Raw genomic sequence first — 18,199 nt, forward strand, 5'->3', positions numbered from 1 at the left:
GAAAAAATAAAATCTGCAGGGATTCCAGGCCACGGGACCACCCAGTCCCCTCTGGGCATTCTACCTCACATAAATGAAACAGTCCTCTTTGGATTTAGGGTCCTTCGAGCATCAGGATGCTTTGAGAAGGTGGAGGTGGCACAGGCCGCCACCACAAAGAAACCGGAAAAAGAAACAGAAGAGAGAGTAGGGGTCAGTATGGATTTTAGAGCCACCATGAATAGTTATTGTGATGAATTGAACATACAGAGTATCAGGATTAAATTAAAGTGAAGTTAGGAGAAGGCCATGTTACAGTAATGTGTGGTCAGCAGTGTTTTAAAGTGCTCTACTGTATCAGCCTGGTGAATTCCTATTGGCAGGCTATTCCAGATTTGAGGTGCATAACAACAGCAGCAGCAGCAAAATAAGATTTTCATTGTACCGAGTACATAGGACAATACAGCTGAAGTTGAATAAGAGGCACCTGATAAGGACTGGTTAGAGAAGTTTTATTACTAGGATGTTATAATGATGTAGACATTTGCATATATAAGGAAAGCAACCACTACCTAAGTAAGCTACAACTGTTTTTCATTGGGTTGGAAGACCACCTTTCTGGTTTGCAACACTCCAACACTGCAGAGTCCAAACTGTATACAGAAGACACTTGAAGAGGAATCGCCACTCCACCGGATTACCACCACACTGCCAACTGGCATTGCATGCTTAACATATCCTGCAAGAATGTACGGCTCGTGTTTTGGTTTGGGTGCTCCACTTCTGGTGGTTTACATTTTTGTTAATGGTTTAAAAGATAAATTAATGAGAATATATCCTTAATTCTCTTTCACACTTCTGTTATCCTTTGTTATTTGTGATTCCCTCTGTATGTTGAGCCCAGGGAGGTGGACACCCCGACACTGCAGCAGCCTGTATGGGCCTATATGAGGGCCTTGGATGCCTCCACCTAGGGCTGAAGAACTAGCTATCCTGCTCATGATGTTTAGCTTCTCTTTTCATGACCTCCTTGGTAGTGATGGCCAGACGAAACTCAGTGAAGCCTTTGAGGCTTCTTCCTGATTGTACCAGAAAAGGAGTGTCTGATATCTCCACAGCCTGGGGCCTCCATCCTGGAGCTCCAAGGGCCTGGAGTTGACTTAATGGACAGTCATCATTACTTGTGACAGATAGTAAACCCTCCACAGGCCTAATCTTAACTGTAGTGCAGTGTAGAGCTCTGGAGGTCTGCAGCTGGACTCTATTGGCACTTACTTGGAGCTCCAGTGTGGAAGCCCAGGGCTGCAGAGATACATCTTTGGAAAAAGAGCTGAAGTCTTGCACCTTTGAAAAGAATGAGCAGAGTGGCATCTGGTGATTTGCAGAAGTCGCTGTAACTATAGTCCATTAGTGCATTGGCAACATGCCTTGGCCGTTGGTTTAATAAATATCTAAAAAAATTATTAAATCAATACACCCTAAATAAATTAACTAAAAATAAAATTATAAATATGGATTCCATAAAAAACCAACAATAATAACACTAGGGACCTTCTTAATACTGATCTCTAAAAATTCTAATTACTCGTCAAGCCCAGTAAGGGTTACCCCTTAAAGTATCCTCCATTAAAAAAAAAATTCCTCAACTTTAACATAGAATTAAGTAAGATCTAGCACAGATAATGTGTCAAATATACAGAAGCTCCACTCCTGGACACTGGCCGGGGTTAGGTTAGGGTTAATGGAGGTTGTCTATCCCGAAGGATACAACTGCACTGGTACACTAGAATGGAGCATTAATCCTAAATTATACTGTCATTCCTTAACATTGACACACTAAGCCATTGATAAAACCATCCCTAATCCTAATGAAATAATTAAGACCATTCTATAAATACTTAAAAAATTCCCTTTCTTATAAATAGTCCCTTTAAAAACCACTAAATCCATAAATACTTCAAAAGAGGTTCCATTAGGACCATTATACCAGGTAAGTATTGTATTAAAATGAATGATCTAGGTACGTAATTCTTTTTTCTTAAAGGGTTTTGGTATCTGAAGATCAGATAAGGAAATGAGCTCAAAGTCATCCTTTAATCCTATCACATCATAATCATGGGTCATGACCTCAGAGGCCCCACCCCTACAAACATAGAGAGCAGACCTAAAAATGGGAGTCAAAATGGCGGTGCTGGAGGACCCAAAAAGGAGAACATCCATCCATCCATTATCCAACCCGCTATATCCTAACTACAGGGTCACAGGGGTCTGCTGGAGGCAATCCCAGCCAACACAGGGCGCAAGACAGGAAACAAACCCTGGGCAGGGCGCCAGCCCACCGCAGAAAAGGAGAACAGGACATTGCTAAATAAAACAAGAACACTGCAGATAAGCAACTCAGAATCGAATCGTGACAATGCTGTGTGGGGGCACAATGAGCTGCTGCCCCCTCCGGCTCTGCAAGAGAATCCAGATAATGGGGACACATTTGCGATCAACGCAGCTAGTAGAACGTTAAGCTATATAGCGCCTTAAATGTGTAGAAATGTGCCATTTGACAAAAAAAGACAGAGCAGCACCAGAGGAAGGTTGGAGGAGAGCGATTAGGCTGAGGTATGAGCCATGAGGAAAGCTTGAAGGAGCCGAACCTTTCAGTTTAAACAAACAAACAAACATTAAAACAGAGAAACGACACAACTATCAATTTAATCAGTAAAGTAGATACCAGTTATAACTTTAAATTAATTGCATCAAAGCGGACTTCGGGAGACAGATGGGAAGTTGTTAAGGGCCGACTTCTCATTGAAAACCACAGACCCCTGAAATAAGTGACCATGTAGTGGAGAGTGGTACCTACAGGTCATGTCACATTAGACGACTTTTCCAGTAGTTTTCAGTCACAGCTTTCATTTTCAACCTTGTAGCGAGCTGGGGGCAGTCGGCAGAGTGCCCTCGTGAAGCTGGTCGCATAATGTGACATACCCAGTGACCCAGTGCAACTGGTCCATGACTCTACATGAGAGACGACAATCAATGAATGCTCAACCAGAAGTATAATGAATATAATAACGCAGCAATGAGAAACAAGGAACACGGCTGTTCAGGACTCACAAACAGAAGAGGCACTCACCTGCCTGATGTCTCATGCTTTATGTACCACAACAGAATGGAAAAAAGAAACAAAAAGAGCCGAGATTGCGGCTGAACCCTCCATACCTGTTAACCCTTCATACAACACCAGCTAAACAGACTGCATGCTGTCAGAGAAAGAGATGAGAACCGCTGTGCGGGAAGGTCCTCAGCAGTCGCTAACTCTGACATGTGCAACGATTTACAGTCACGTGAACTGAGGTGGTCCAAAGACAAGATCAGCAACTGCGGTCAGTAAGTCTGACATACTGCACGACCAGAAGTCACGTAATGTGACATTAGCAATAGGGACCTGAAAAACACGACAAGAAGTCTTTTTGGAAATATCAGTTGATTATAGGACTGGCAAGCCTTCCTGGGTTGAAAGGTCTATTCTCACCACAATTACTCTTTTATTTTATTTTTATATCACGTTTTTTCTCTAAACATGTGTTCAGATCACTGAGAGGTATAAGGCATTACTAACCTAAAACTGGGGCCCTAATGACACTCTTATGGCACACGCTGCCTGTATGGCAGACGGCCACAGTGGCAAAGTTATCAGCTGATCAGCTGCAGGGTTCTTTGATGATTATTAGCTGCTCTGTAAGACTGCAGGGTTAAAGGCCCTGAAATGCCAATTTGTACGCTTTAACGTAATTAACAATACTTTTTATCTCTATAGCACCTTTCACTTGCTTAAACTTGCGGAACCAAGCTGACCTGAATGAACGGGAGCATTGAATTTAAAGTCGCTTTAACTGATATTGTCCGAGGGTCTCATAACGGTTTGTGACTATGGTTTGAGCGCATCAGTTTCCCCCCATCCTCCGACCCAAACATCCATAAGGCTGCCCACCACATCAGAACCGCATGCGTTTCCAGAGGGAATAATTGTTATGATGGATCATTCCATTCCATTTACGAAAGGGACAAACGAACGCGATTTCGTCCGACAAGGAGCTGCGTGCAACCGCTGACCTTACCCACAGTCAATGCGCTGGGAATTAAACTCTCGATGGTCAGCGCTTTCTCTTTTCGACCCGTGATTTCTTTGTTTATCGAGCGCCACCATATGATTGACATTCTAAATTACCAATGAGAGCTTCAGAACCACCCGTAGTCTCGCCTCCTACACAAATCCGCCAATTGTAACAGTGAACATTCTTCCAATTTGCACGCTGATAATTGGCCGAGTTCTAGTTTCGTTTTTTTTCTGACCAATAGTTAATAGCGGTGGGCGGTCCCGGACGGGCAGGTTAAGCCTCTTATACTCAAACCGTAATGGCGGAAAAGGTAAGCGGTTTGTTTGTTGTTTAGCGGATATTACCTGAATGGGTACGTTAGTTCGAAGTATGGCTGTTTTAGGGGAAGTTCGAGGAACGTGGGGAGTTTTCCGTGAACAGAATAAATACAGTGCACGGTTACATTTTGGGTTTAATATCTTGCGTGAACTTTTACGCTGGAGGTTTGTGACTGGCCAAGTGCGCTGAAGGTGTTGGATTTTGCCGACTCACATTACCGTAAGCTGTTGTGCTCAGACCTGACCCAGAAACTTCTGGTGTTTTTTGGCCGGACGCTGGGGCGTCCACATGTAAATGGCATTAAATTGGTCGGCTACTTCAGTAACGGCACGTCAATTCATTTCTGTGCCCCCCAGCCTGGCCACCTCATTGCGTTTGAACCTGATGGACGGTCATTTGGAAAGTTAATACCGTTTTTTAACATAAGAGGACACCGTGTCTAGATTAGATCTTTACTTCAACGGTATCTTTAGGTAACAGAAATTGAACAGATACAGCGTTTCCGTCAGTGGAAATTGTCAGAACGCCCTTGGCTCTACTAGTTGGTATTGCCCCTCAAGTTGGCATTTCCTACAGCGGTCTAGCAGGTGCTGACATCGACTGGCAGAAAGCATTCCTTCCTCATCCATGCGGAATTCTTTCAGCCGAGGGGCTTCCTTGCATTCTGCACAAACCCAAAGGCCCCTCGAATCTTGATGGGCTTCAGATCAGGGCTTTGACTTGGCCTGTCCGTTTCAGCAGTGCCTTTGTGGATTTACTGGTTTGTTTAGGGGCTTTGTCGTTTTTCAAGGTCCGTCTTCTGACAGATGATCTTAGGTTGTCCTTAAGCAGCCCCCGGCATAATCAGGAAATCCTAATGTGTTCTACAATGGTGACCTGCCCAGCCCCTGATGTACACCCAAACCTGAACATTTCCACTGCCGTCCTTTACGGTTAGTGTCCGGTTCTTCTGGTCAGCTGGAGGATTTTGTTTTTTGCCAAACTGCCTTGTGGTTCTGTGGTCAAGTAAGCTCTTCTCTTTATAGTGTTTCAGAACTCCAGGGGTCTCATTTATAAAACTGTGTAGATTTGAGTGTGAAAATGTTATAACATCTGCGTCGCGCACATTTCTACAGAGTTTACCTTCATAAATCAGAATCATCTTGTAAATATGCACACGTCAACCCTGAAACCTCCATATATGGCCTGTGCTAATGAGCCTCGTCCAGATGCCACCTCAACACTGCAACAACATTTATTTAGATAGCACATTTAAATACAAATAATGTAGCTCAAAGTGCTTTACATGATGAAGGGAGAAAAAAAAAAGACAAAATAATTAAGAATTAAAATTGGGGAACACTGATTAACATAGAATAAAAGTGAGGTCCGACCTGCAGACCTTCATTGGCTGGCACCTTCTGCATTTGAGGAGTCCACTGGTGCTCTCCATAGCGGGGGTCAAGGAAAGGCGCAAGCTGCCAGCGTCTGAGCGGGTAGCCGTTATTACCTGGCGCACTTGTGATTTGATTGCTTTAGCCGTGAGTAGTTCACCCTGGAGCGTCCAACTCAAGTCCTGGGTGCAGCTGTTCATTCTAACCATCTTCTTAATCGGTGACCAGTTTTCACTTCTGATTAACTCTCTTTGCCTTAATCTGTGTTTAATTTTAAAGTTTTGGGCCTTAAGGGGCTCCTTTCAGCGTCTAGGGTTCTGCTCTCCTCCACTTGTAGATTCTCTTCAGGACGCTATAATGGTCGATTTTTCAATTTTGTTTGGAGATGTTTTAAGGACTTTCATGCACCTGTAACCTTCTTTCTGAAGCCCTCAAAGAGCTCTTTTGATCCTGGCATGGTGATTACACACAGCTCAGCAGCAAAGAGCAAACCAGGCTAAGTGCCTGAGGTAGTTTAAATGAGAGGACAGGCTCCGTGATGATTCTCTTTTTAAAGATGCTCTGGTCATTTCCAGCTGATCCTAATTTGAGATATTTGAGGTAGTGATAAGCGTCAGGGTCGTGCAAAGTTGATTTAAATCATACAGTCGACCAAAAGCTGTCAGTGTGGCATGATGATGTTTGTAGTACCACCTTCACCTATCGATGCTGTTCAAATGGCGATCAAATGTTGATATTTCAAAAAAAAAGGAGAAAACATCTCCAGGGGTGTATTTACTTTTTCACATGGCAGTGTGTGTGTGTGAGGGTCTTCTTCTCTCCAACCTCAGATATCCGAGAGCAGCGGCACTGATGAGGATCTCATCGAGGTGAGAGCACCCCAGCCAAAGCGCCGTCGTGTCCTGGATTACACCAACCTGCGCACCATACCAGTCTACTCCAGCAAGGTGAGGGCATGTGTGCCACGGTGTCTGTGTACCTCTGTCCACATCGACTTGATTCATTGTGACATGTCTGTCCCCCTCAGGTCAGCAGCAGCCTGCGGTTCAGCCCTAAAATCCCTAATGAGCTGGACTCGGGTAAGTTTTGGGGGCTTTGCCTAGGTCGCCGTTTGCAGACAGTGTGACATCAGAGCTTACCGATTTGTCTCTTTACTCCCCAGATGTGGAGGAAGAATCTGAGCCCCCGTGGGACCCCGGGGTCACAAACAAGCGGAGTAAAGAAAAGCCTGTGGAGGATAAGCTGGTTATGCTGGACGGGTCAGACTCCGAAGAGGAGCCTCCTAAACAAGAGTGAGTGTGTGTCGGCCATCACAGCTCCTGACTGCTTTGAGTCTCCTGCTGTGCCAGCATTTTGTGTCGCCTTAACTCTTTGAGAGCTCATTTATTTATATTTATTCCATTTTGGCTCAAGGCTGAATATTTTTTCCCCCAAAAACCTCGCTTATCTGAAAAGCACACAAATCGATGGTTTTACACATAAATCAACATAAAATGTCTGTTGCTGTGTGCTGTGCCTGCTGTCGCCGTCTGTTCACCATCTCTGGCAATGGGCACAGCGGGTGGGCGGCAGCGGCAATTGCAGTGCAATATGATTATTTTTTGCTCATCTGCTTTCTAAAGTAGATCAGAACTGAGCATGTGTTCATCACTTTTACACGCCTTTGAAATCGTCCAGTTTTAAGACAACATATAAAACAATTGCATGACCCTAAACGTTACAACGCCAATCTTCACGATCTTAGAAGAGAGTATGGAACTGAACACAACTGGCGGGTACAAATAGTCACAGATGGTCTTAATCTGGGAAACGTTTAATAAACACACGTCACATCTTTAGCTGGCACTTACTGTACATATATTTTCATAATTAACTCTTTTAGGGCAAATTCATTTTTATTTTTTCTCTTTCTCCCAGGGCTGAATATTTTTCCAAAAAAAACTGTTTTCTAAAAAGCACACAAAGCAATGATTTCACATATGAATCATCATAAAATACTTACTTATGACAAATGTCACTCTGATTTATATTCCATGAGATCCTCAGAGTTAATTCACGTACTTATTAGATACCTGTTCATCTCAGCACTCATAACCTTGAAAGCATTTTCTGGATTAAAAAAAATGGCTACCTATCTTTCGTTTTCGAGTTCAAGAAGTCCTGGTCCGATTCAGAAATAATGTCCAAAAATTAAATAATGCGCACAGAGTGTTTTGCTTTGTGCACTCGCACTTGCACATCTCGATATCGATGCCACTCTGGATGCTGTTTTCTCCTCGCACACGTGTGGTGATTCGACATTAAGTCTAACAGTCCTCTTCGCAGCGAGAGTCTACCCTTAACGTAACGGTGAGTTTTGTCGACGTTTATAGCTGATTATTAACCTCTGCCTCTGGATGTCGACTAAAGTGCATGTTCACCTTAAAAGAGTTAAGGTGTGTTAGCCTAATGCTGGACCAGTGTGATGTCATCAGGATGTCTGCGTAATGTCTTTGTATTTCTCAGATCCTGGGACAGGTCTCCTTCACCTCCACCCCCTACACCAGAAGTACCTTTGAAAAGGACTCGGAGAGTTGGCAGAGCCCTCAGGAAAATCAGGTGTGTGTCTCTCTGGGTAAGGTGCAAGTCTTATCCTGCTAGGGCTGTGGTGTCACGTGCTCTGTCCTTAGATCACTGCCACTTGTCGTTTCCAATCCTCTAAGCTGACGCCCTCTTGTTCTGCCCATGCAGGAAAGTGGACATGACACTGAACAAGCTGGGCACCACCGTATCTGCGACTGCACGTAGAGGACGAAACAATAAGTGTGACAGCGATGAAGACAATGACGTCATCTTGGTCACTTCACCCACCCTGGAGAATAAGGAGCTTGCCGGTCCCAGAGAGATCACATTGAAGATTCGCTGCCGAGGTGACCTTCATAGGATCCCCGTTCAATCGGTAAGCTGTAATGGGAAGGCAACTACATTTAGATTCTAAGGCCGCTGAATACTGGGGGGTAGCACAGACAGTCATGACCTTAATTCTGACTGTAGTGTGGAAGGCAAAATACTGTGACAGATTATACCTCAGCAAGGTCAGACGTAACGTGCAGAAGCCCTTTTACTATTAGGGCCCTTTATTATAGATGAACCCAGCTGAGTAAGGCCATTCCATATGAAGTAACGTCAGTATAGGAGACCGTTCAGGGTAAGCAGCCATATTAAAACTCAACAGCGCCATTCTGTTAGAAATGCAGAAAGCTTTTCAATGGTAGACAATATATGGTGGCTAATGCCAGCATAGCAAGTTTCAATCCTGTACAAATAAAATAACAAACACAGGGCCTTTAATGTTAGGGCTCCAGCTCAGTGAGGTCACGGTGTTAGCAGTAACACATGTATGCGTAAGCCTTTACGGCACAAAGCACTATTGCAGCTAAACCCAATTCGAAAAGGTCATGTTTGTCAGTTACCTGCAGGCAGCAGCCATTTCAGTGTAAGGCACTATATAATGGCTAAACCAGGCTCAGCAAGGTCACACACTTAGAATTAAAAGTGACACACAGTGGTCCATCAGGTTAAGGCAACGTATAATGGCTAACTGCAGCTCCACAAGGTCACTCTGTTAGAATTAAAGTCTATGCGCCGAAGCTTTTATAGCATATGGTGCCGTAGTCTAGCTAAATCCGGTTAATCATTAGAAATAACCTTTTATATGTAGAAGCCTTTTAGAGTAAGGCACTGTATTATGGCTAAAACTCAGAAAGGGTCATTCTATTAGATGTAAAACAGATGCACAGAGGCCCATCAAGGTAATGCAGTATATTCTAGCTAAACACACCTCAACAGGGTCTCTCTATTGGAAGGCAGTTTATTATGACTTAGCCAGCACAAGAAGGTCCCGCCATTAGAAGTGAAACTGATCCACATCTGCCTCATTGGGCGTCAGGCACTATATTATAGATAAACCTAGCAGCTGTGTGTTCACCAGGTGACCTACACTGCATGACTAAAAGAAAAAAAATGAATTGCACAAAGCGGTGTATCAGTCCATTTTGTGTTCACACTGACACCTCACTTACACACTGACCTCCGATGAGGCTGGAGAGGCCTACAGTTCTTTGGATGTTTTTCTGCGATTCTCTGTGACTTTTTCATTGAATCATCACTGGGCCCTTGTGATCGTTTTGACTGGCTGGCCTTTCACCTAAGATTATTCCCCTCTGTTCTAGATATTCCCATTGTAAAATAATGGCTCTCGTGGTGTTGCCCTGCAGCCCCAGAATCTTAGAAATGGCTTTGTAGTTTCAGCATTTTGTTTTTAATCTCTTCTAAGAATTTGCTTTGCTCAAGGATTAATGTATAGAAACCTTGTGATGACAACTTCAGTCTCATGGTAAGGGTCAGTATATGGGGAACTTTATCGTGGCTTCCTCTATCTAAATTTTTATCAAAAGATCTGCTGCCATTCATTGTGACAAATACACAAACATGTCCGGAAGGGATAAATACATTTTCACAAGAGAACATTTAGAGGGTGCTGAAGACTTTTAAAAAGGTTCCAAGTGTTATACCTCTGCACTCTCTCTCAACAGACGGACCCCCTTCGCACTGTCATAGAGCAGCTTTCCGTCAAACTGGAGGTGCCGTCCTCCTGCATCCTGCTGCTTAACAAAGAGGAGGAGCTTCCTGTGTCATCGACAGTGTCTGCGCTGGGCCTGGGCATTGCGGACATCATGGGTAAGTGTTTTCGTGGAGATAACCTCTTCAGGGAAAGATGCACTGAGTTTCTGGATAAGCGGTCCGAATAGACTTTATTGCAAAGCATAAACTATTGCAGAGCGTATAAAGCCATCTCAGTTAAGTGAAGTGAGCCCCTTGCTTTGGGCGAGCCTCATATTTATTACAATTCTTATCTTGAAATATCTCTGCTGCACACATTTTCTCTTCACCCACTTTTCACGTTTTCTCATGACAATGACCTCGCTCCATACCTTTTCTCATATCAGTCACCTGGTCTTGTAGACTTTCTCATAACAATCACTTTGGCTTGAAGGACTTACTTGCTACCTGAAGGTAATCGTCACCTTATCACCTCTCCATTCATTCTCACATTCCTAGTCTTGGGCTTTTAAAAAATGGGTGGCGTTTTTAATGAATCTGTTCTTACCTTTAAGTTGAAATCGGGAGGACCCACGTGTGAAAACTGGACCACACCAGCATCCCTCAGCACTAAAATCGTAGGCTGCTGTGCTGCCAGGCAATCCCAGTATCTCTGACTAGCCAGCACAGAGGTTGAGCTGCTGGGAACGGAAGCATGTGGCCTTGAGCTAACGGGCATCCATTTAAAAGAGAGGAAAACACAAACCTTTAATAATTAATTTGTTCTTATGTAGCTCACCCTAGCTAGTACAATGCGTTTTGCTTTAACTTGATAGCTTAAGGTATTGCTAAACCTTGATATATACATTTAAATGCCATCTAAAATGTTTATATTCATGTGTGCTAACGTAAAAGCTTACTTAGTTTTTTAAAACTAAACACTTGTGAAAGCTTCTTTAGTCTTCTTTTAGTTAGAAGTCTCGGCAGCTGTGTTCCCAAAGCAAAAGTCTGCTTAGTTCCCTCGGAGAACACAATGCCTTTGGCTCACTAAAGTGTAACACGTAACAACCAAACACACTGATCCCTAATGTAAATTCCCAATTGTGTCCGTTCTTCTGGTATTAACTGTATGATTTCTCACTGGCCAGCTCACCTTTACGCTGTTCTGCCCACAGACTGCATCATTCTCACAAGGAATCAGCAGGAGTCAGACGGCATTACTCTGCGATTGCAGGGAAAGGACAAGGACTCGGTGCACCTGATCTTGATCAAAAAGGTAGGGCTGACTTAAAAGAGGAGGCCCAAAACTTTCTCTGATCCTTGGTTTACGTCACTGCCATTTGTCTGTCCATCTATAGGACGCACCGCTCGCCTTGCTGTTCCACGAGTACCGACAGAAGGCTGGACTGCACCAGAGGAAAGCACTCAGCTTCCTGTTTGATGGGGAGAAGCTCACCGAGGAAATGACGGCTGCACAGCTGGACATGGAGGACGGTGATGTGGTAGAGGTGTGGCAGTAGGCTGTGGGTCATGTCAGTCCATCCAGGTTATTAGTACTAATGGAGTGCTTCTCTTGCATAGGAACTTCATTACTTGTTCTTCACACTAGGTGGTGTAATTTCATTATTTACTGTACAGATTAAATGTGACAAATTTAAATAAAAAAATAAAAAAACAAAAACATTAGCAGCTTACCAAAACTATGTAAACTCGGTGGTGGATTCAAGTAGGCAATGCCCTCATGCCTTGCAGCCTCCACTTTGAGGTCTTTCAGTACCTGGCTGGCCACGGACTACATGCAGGTGGTAATAATAACAATTCTTGTCACTCCGGCAAGCAGCATAGGACCTCTGAAGTATTTGCACTCTGATTTGTGACAAGCCACGTGTTTTATTTTACCCCATGATTTTCAGTGGTGACTTGCTTCTTTTACTGTTGACCTTCACCGAGGATGGGCCGAAACCAAACCCCCTTCACACTGCTTAATTTCTGAGATAAACAGTATCTCTGCTTTATCCCACTAATATGATTTTTGTGCAAGCCATGACTATTGACATTGCGAATAGACTTTTTGCATGACATTGATCATATATTTATTCCGTGAATACCAAGTATATGGAAGATCTCCATTTCTGCTATTGTTCTAGTATAAGACATAGATATTCATGTCATTGATGCATGAAGAGTGCAGCCAGAACTTGGCTTGTTCCTTTGTGAGCTTAAACTCGATTTACAGTGACAGGTGATTTAATTTTGTTAACGACGTTCAAAAATGTAATTCCTTCCCAACTGGTGTATCTATACTAATAAAAGGCAAAGCCCTCACTCACTCACTCACTCACTGACTCATCACTAATTCTCCTACTTCCCGTGTGGGTGGAAGGCTGAAATTTGGCAGGTTCATTCCTTACAGCTTCCTTACAAAAGTTGGGCAGGTTTTATATCGAAATTCTACGCGTAATGGTCATAACTGGAAGCAGTTTTTCTCCATTTACTGTAATGGAGATGAGCTTCAACGCCGTGGGGGCGGAGTTTCGTGTGACATCATCACGCCTCCCACGTAATCACGCAGTACATAGAAAACCAGGAAGACCTCCAAAAAGCGCTCAAGAAAACATGCATTATATAATTGAGAAGGCAGCGAAACAATAAGAAGCGAGCGAGTGACATATACAACCATATTCATGAGTTCTGCTACTTGAAACAAAGCGATGTAAACCTACACTTTAAATTAAGTTCATAGACAGGCTGCCGCTGGCGTTTGTAATTTAGTGCCTACCCATATAAGGCCGTCCGTCAGCGGCAATCCAATAGCAAACTGCCACGGGTAAATATTCACGGGTGAAGGACTGTGCTTATGGAGAGGAAGATGAGATGGTCAGGGTGGTGTTTGACACAAACTCGGCGAAACTGCGAGAGAAAGTTTTAAGTGCCAGGACTAAGGTAACATTAAATAAAGCTATGGACATAGCACGAGATGGCACCAGCACAGCTGGGAACCTTCGATGCAAGTACACCGAGTGGCTCACGTGAACTGGCGAGTGCACAGATAAAAGCAACCGTTCCAAAGAGCTGAACAAAACCGAATTACACAATTGAAAAGGCAGCAAAAAATATGAAGCGTCTGATAAGCATATTCATAAATCCAACTACTGTGGAAACAAAGCACACGGTGGAAAAAGTCAATGTCCCGCTAAAGGAAGACAGTGTAAAAAAACCCGTGCATGCAGTGTGTCAGGTCTCAGATAAAGAAGAAGACGAGCTGTTTATTGATGCAGTAAGAAACGAATCGATGAAAGAAACCTGTCATCTTTACAACAATTGACAAACACGGAATGTAACTTGAACACAACACATCCTCCAAATACGAACCTGATTGAAAGAAATAATGATAATCAAATCGTTGATGACAGCAACACTCAGTAACACTCACAAAACAAATACTGTATATTGACAGTCATGTTACGTTATTTTTAAAATGTTCCCTTTTCTTTTTCATAGCTTTTTTAACACACTACGTCTCCGCTGCGATACGCGGGTGTATATATATGTATATAAACTGCTCAAAAAAATTAAAGGAACACTTTGAAAACACATCAGATCTCAATGGGAAAAAGAAATCCTCCTGGATATCTATACTGATATAGACTGGGTAATGTGTTAGGAACGAAAGGATGCCACATCGTTTGATGGAAATGAAAATTATCAACCTACAGAGCCCTGAATTCAAAGACGCCCCAAAAATCAGAGTGAAAAAATTATGTGGCAGGCTAGTCCATTTTGCCAAAATTTAATTGCAGCAACTCAAAATTGTACGCAGCACTTTGTATGGCCCCTGTGTTCTTGTATACATGCCTGACAACATCGGTGCATGCTTCTAATGAGATGACAGATGGTGTTGTGGGGGATCTCCTCCCAGATCTGGAACAGTGCATCACTGAAATCCTGGACAGTCTGAGGTGCAACCTGGTGGCATTGGATGGACCAAAACATAATGTCCCAGAGGTGTTCTATTGGATTTAGGTCAGGAAAGTGTGGTGGCCAGTCAATGGTATCAATTCCTTCATCCTCCAGGAACTGCCTGCATACTCTCACCACATGAGGCCAGGAATTGTTGTGCACCAGGAGCCACTGTACCAGCATAGGGTCTGACAATGGGTCCAAGGATTTCATCCTGATACCTAATGGCAGCCAAGGTGCCTTTGTCAAGCCTGTAGCAGTCTGTGTGACCCTCCATGGATATGCCTCCCCAGACAATCATTAACCCACCACCAAACTGCTCATGCTGAATGATGTTACAGGCAGCATAATGTTCTCCATGGCTTCTCCAGACCCTTTCACTTCTGTCACGTGCTCAGGGTGAACCTGCTCTCATCTGTAAAAGCACAGGGCACCAGTGGTGCATCTGCCAATTCTGGTATTTTATGGCGAATGCCAATCGAGCTGCATGCTGCTGGGCAGTGAGCTCAGGGCCCATTAGAGGACATGGGGCCCTTGGGTCTCCCTCATGAAGTCTTTCTGGTTGTTTGGTCAGAGACATTCACACCAGTGGCCTGCTGGAGGTCATTTTGTAGGGCTCTGGCAGTGCTCATCCTGTTCCTCCTTGCCCAAAGGAGCAGATACTGGTCCTGCTGATGGGTTATGGACCTTCTATGGCCCTCTCCAGCTCTCCTAGAGTAACTGCTTGTCTCCTAGAATCTCCTCCATGCCCTTGAGACTGTGCAGGGAGACACAGCAAACCTTCTGGCAATGACACGTATTGATGTGCCATCCTGGAGAAGTTGGACTACCTGTGCAACCTCTGTAGGGTCCAGGTATCGCCTCATGCTACCAGTAGTGACACTGACTGTAGCCAAATGCAAAACTAGTGAAGAAACAGTCAGAAAAGATGAGGAGGGAAAAATGTCAGTGGCCTCCACCTGTTAAACCATTCCTGTTTTGGGGTCATCTCATTGTTGCCCCTCTAGTGCATCTGTTGTTAATTTCATTAACACCACAGCAGCTGAAACTGATTAACAACCCCCTCTGCTACTTAACTGACCAGATGAATATCCCATAAGTTTCATTGACTTTATGCTATACTCTGATTAAAAAGCGTTCCTTTAATTCTTTTGAGCAGTATATATATATACCGATCTACATACTCGAATAATGGATACTTTATTCGCCATCAATGATTGTTTTGGTAAAGCCATACTCAGTGTATTCATTAGATGAACGGTAAAAAAGTAAGAGCGAGGAGGATGACTCATTGGCGCATGCAGGCTGTAGTGTGCGTCAACTCTATCTGAATTGCTGCGATCACATTTGAAAAATATATCTTTTCAAGTTCTATTTAGTCCATATGTGTCAAACTCAAGGGCCGCGGGCCACATCCGCCCGGTGTAATTATATCCGCCCGAGATCATTTTATATACTGTATTATTGTTATTAAAGCCGGGTATATGAAGCGCTGGTAACACAATAAACTACAGATCCCATAATGCAGCGCTTCAGCTGCCTTGCCGAACACTTACCGCTTACTAGAGTTATTGCGCACTGAGTTTGCACGGCGCTTTGGTGACTTTGAAGAACAAAAAAAGTCTGTCTACATGCGGCTCGAACCTTGTGCATGTTTGGTAGCACATATCTGTGTGAGAAGCTCTTCTCAGTGATAAAGACTAACAAAACAGCACACAGGAGTCGCCTCACTGATGAGCACCTGCAATCCATCCTGAGAATCTCCACAACACAGAACCTCACAGCAAACAGAAACGAACTTGTGGCCAAAAAAAGATGCCAGGCGTCCAGCTCTAAAATGACATATGAGCAAAGACAACTGAATGATTTGATTTGTTATTGCACGTAAGAGCGGGAGTCAACCGTTTTAGCAAACAGCGTATTGCACTGATACGAAATAGCTGTGTGTGTATATATGTAGATATGTATGTATATGTTTATATATGTTTATATATGTGTGTGTGTATGTATATATGTAGATATATATATGTATGTATATATGTGTATATGTATAGATATGTATATATATATATATATATATATATGTTTATGTGTGTGTGTGTAAATATATATATATATGACAACAACACTCATCACTCACAACAGTGACAAAACAATTACATTGACAATCAGGTTACGTTATTTTCAAAATGTTTCCTTTTCTTTTCATTGCTTCTTTAACACTACTTCTCCGCTGCGAAGCGCGGGTATTTTGCTAGTATACACTAAAGCCCTATTCAGATAGGATTTGCACCAGCAGGTGGGTACAGTCACAGAGGTGGGCAGGTTGTTTCCTGCCTTGCGCCCTGTTGGCTGGGATTGGCTCCAGCAGACCCCCGTGACCCTGTAGATAGGATATAGCAGGTTGGAGAATGGATGGATGGAGGTTGGTACAGTCAGCACTTGAAGTGGGCTGGTAGTACACACAGGTATGTTTCCCCATTCTTGCCTTACATGTACCGGTAATTAATGTTTGCGTACTGACAGTTCAGACCACATTAGCAACCCTTATTTGTAACCATATGTCCGTTTTTATCTCCAAGATGGACACACCCACATTTTTAGATATAAATGTTGCATATCAGCACATCTTTATACCCCAGGATACTTACCACCAGCCCATCCCCATTATTCAGCATGCAGTATCCGCGTTCCCACCAGTTCGGGCACTGGGTAAAGTAATTCTTACTATAGGGCTTCTGTAATTTTAGTTCCATAGGAATCGATCAAAGTGATGGCTTGCATGAGACTAGCTTAACCTGGGGTAAGTTTCTATAGATTTTTCACATGAGGTCAAAGACCCCATTAACTTTACTTTGTCCTCTGGTGATAATTACTGTACCCCACCTCCTGGTGTGAATCTAATCTGATCCAAATCTGGCTTTAGATTACCTTTCTTCAGGAATTGGATGATAACCCAACCTTCTTTCCATGTCTGTGGTATCATTCCTGTTTGCCATACTTCTGAATAACGGGCAGTAAGGTTTCGCCAGACTGTTTGCCACCTGATTTAAAGAGTTCTGGAGGTAGACCATTTGGGCCTGTAGGTTTACCGCACCTTAGAGAGCTAAATGCCCTATTTAGATGATGCTGAATGGTTGTCTACTTTGAAAGTAAGGCTAGCAGAGGGTCTTACCTTATGTTTTAAATATTCCTTGAAATTGAACATCTTCAAAAATTTTTTTCCAGCTATAGCTAATTATTGGCCCAGTGTTTTTATAAGGATGTCATGTTGGTCTTCTAAAGCAGTGTTTCTCAATCTTTCTGGTGTCGTAACCCACTTTTTCCCCGTGTTAGTGTAGGTCACCTGCCTTGGTGAATCAAGTGTGATCATTGGATTGACGACCCTCTACCATTATAAACGATAACAACTTGTGACCCACTGGCGGATACCTGCAACCCAAGGGTTGAGAAACTATTGTAAAAAATCGTCGTGTTTCAAGTCCTTAACAGCTAAAGGTTTTTGGTTTTGTCAGCAGTTCTTTGTGCTTTTTCTGCTAGGTTTTCAAGTGCTTGATGTACCTTTTGGGTTCTTCTGGGTGTTGTTTTTAATGTTTAGTCCTTCTCATATCTGGTTAATTCCTCCTCTGGTTCTTTTGAGACATGAGAGTCCCAGTCCTTTCACGGTTTCTTTTTGATACCAAACACTTGTTGCTGATTTCTGGAAGGAGGATTTTCATTCAGTTCTGTAATTTCTACATCCACAATATCATCCGAAGCATGTGATTTCCCTCCGTCAACCTCCTTACCTTATCCCCGCCACCACCCCCCTTACTGTGTGGACACCAACAGAATGACCACTATTGTCACATACTTAGACAAAAGGACTCCGCT

The 18,199-nt window shown here is 43.3% G+C and overlaps 1 protein-coding gene across 1 annotated transcript; it reads left to right on the plus strand.

Moving 5' to 3' along the window:
* The first annotated feature begins 4,333 nt into the window (after window positions 1–4,333).
* Window positions 4,334–12,478, plus strand: LOC120536434 (nuclear factor of activated T cells 2 interacting protein). The gene is made up of 9 exons (XM_039764777.1): window positions 4,334–4,404; window positions 6,616–6,732; window positions 6,813–6,864; window positions 6,948–7,077; window positions 8,291–8,383; window positions 8,516–8,723; window positions 10,360–10,504; window positions 11,542–11,642; window positions 11,725–12,478. The coding sequence occupies exons 1-9, from the start codon at window positions 4,393–4,395 to the stop codon at window positions 11,884–11,886; spliced, it is 1,020 nt and encodes a 339-aa protein (XP_039620711.1). The 5' UTR covers window positions 4,334–4,392; the 3' UTR covers window positions 11,887–12,478.
* Window positions 12,479–18,199: the final 5,721 nt, after the last annotated feature.

This window comes from Polypterus senegalus, chromosome 10 (genome assembly GCF_016835505.1).
Source record: "Polypterus senegalus isolate Bchr_013 chromosome 10, ASM1683550v1, whole genome shotgun sequence".
In the NCBI taxonomy this organism is placed as follows: Eukaryota; Metazoa; Chordata; class Cladistia; order Polypteriformes; family Polypteridae; genus Polypterus; species Polypterus senegalus.

Coding starts and splice junctions, on each gene's coding strand:
- LOC120536434 (XM_039764777.1), top strand. Junction 6,865..6,947: donor CCCTAATGAGCTGGACTCGG/GTAAGTTTTGGG, acceptor TTTACTCCCCAG/ATGTGGAGGAAGAATCTGAG. Junction 7,078..8,290: donor GAGGAGCCTCCTAAACAAGA/GTGAGTGTGTGT, acceptor TGTATTTCTCAG/ATCCTGGGACAGGTCTCCTT.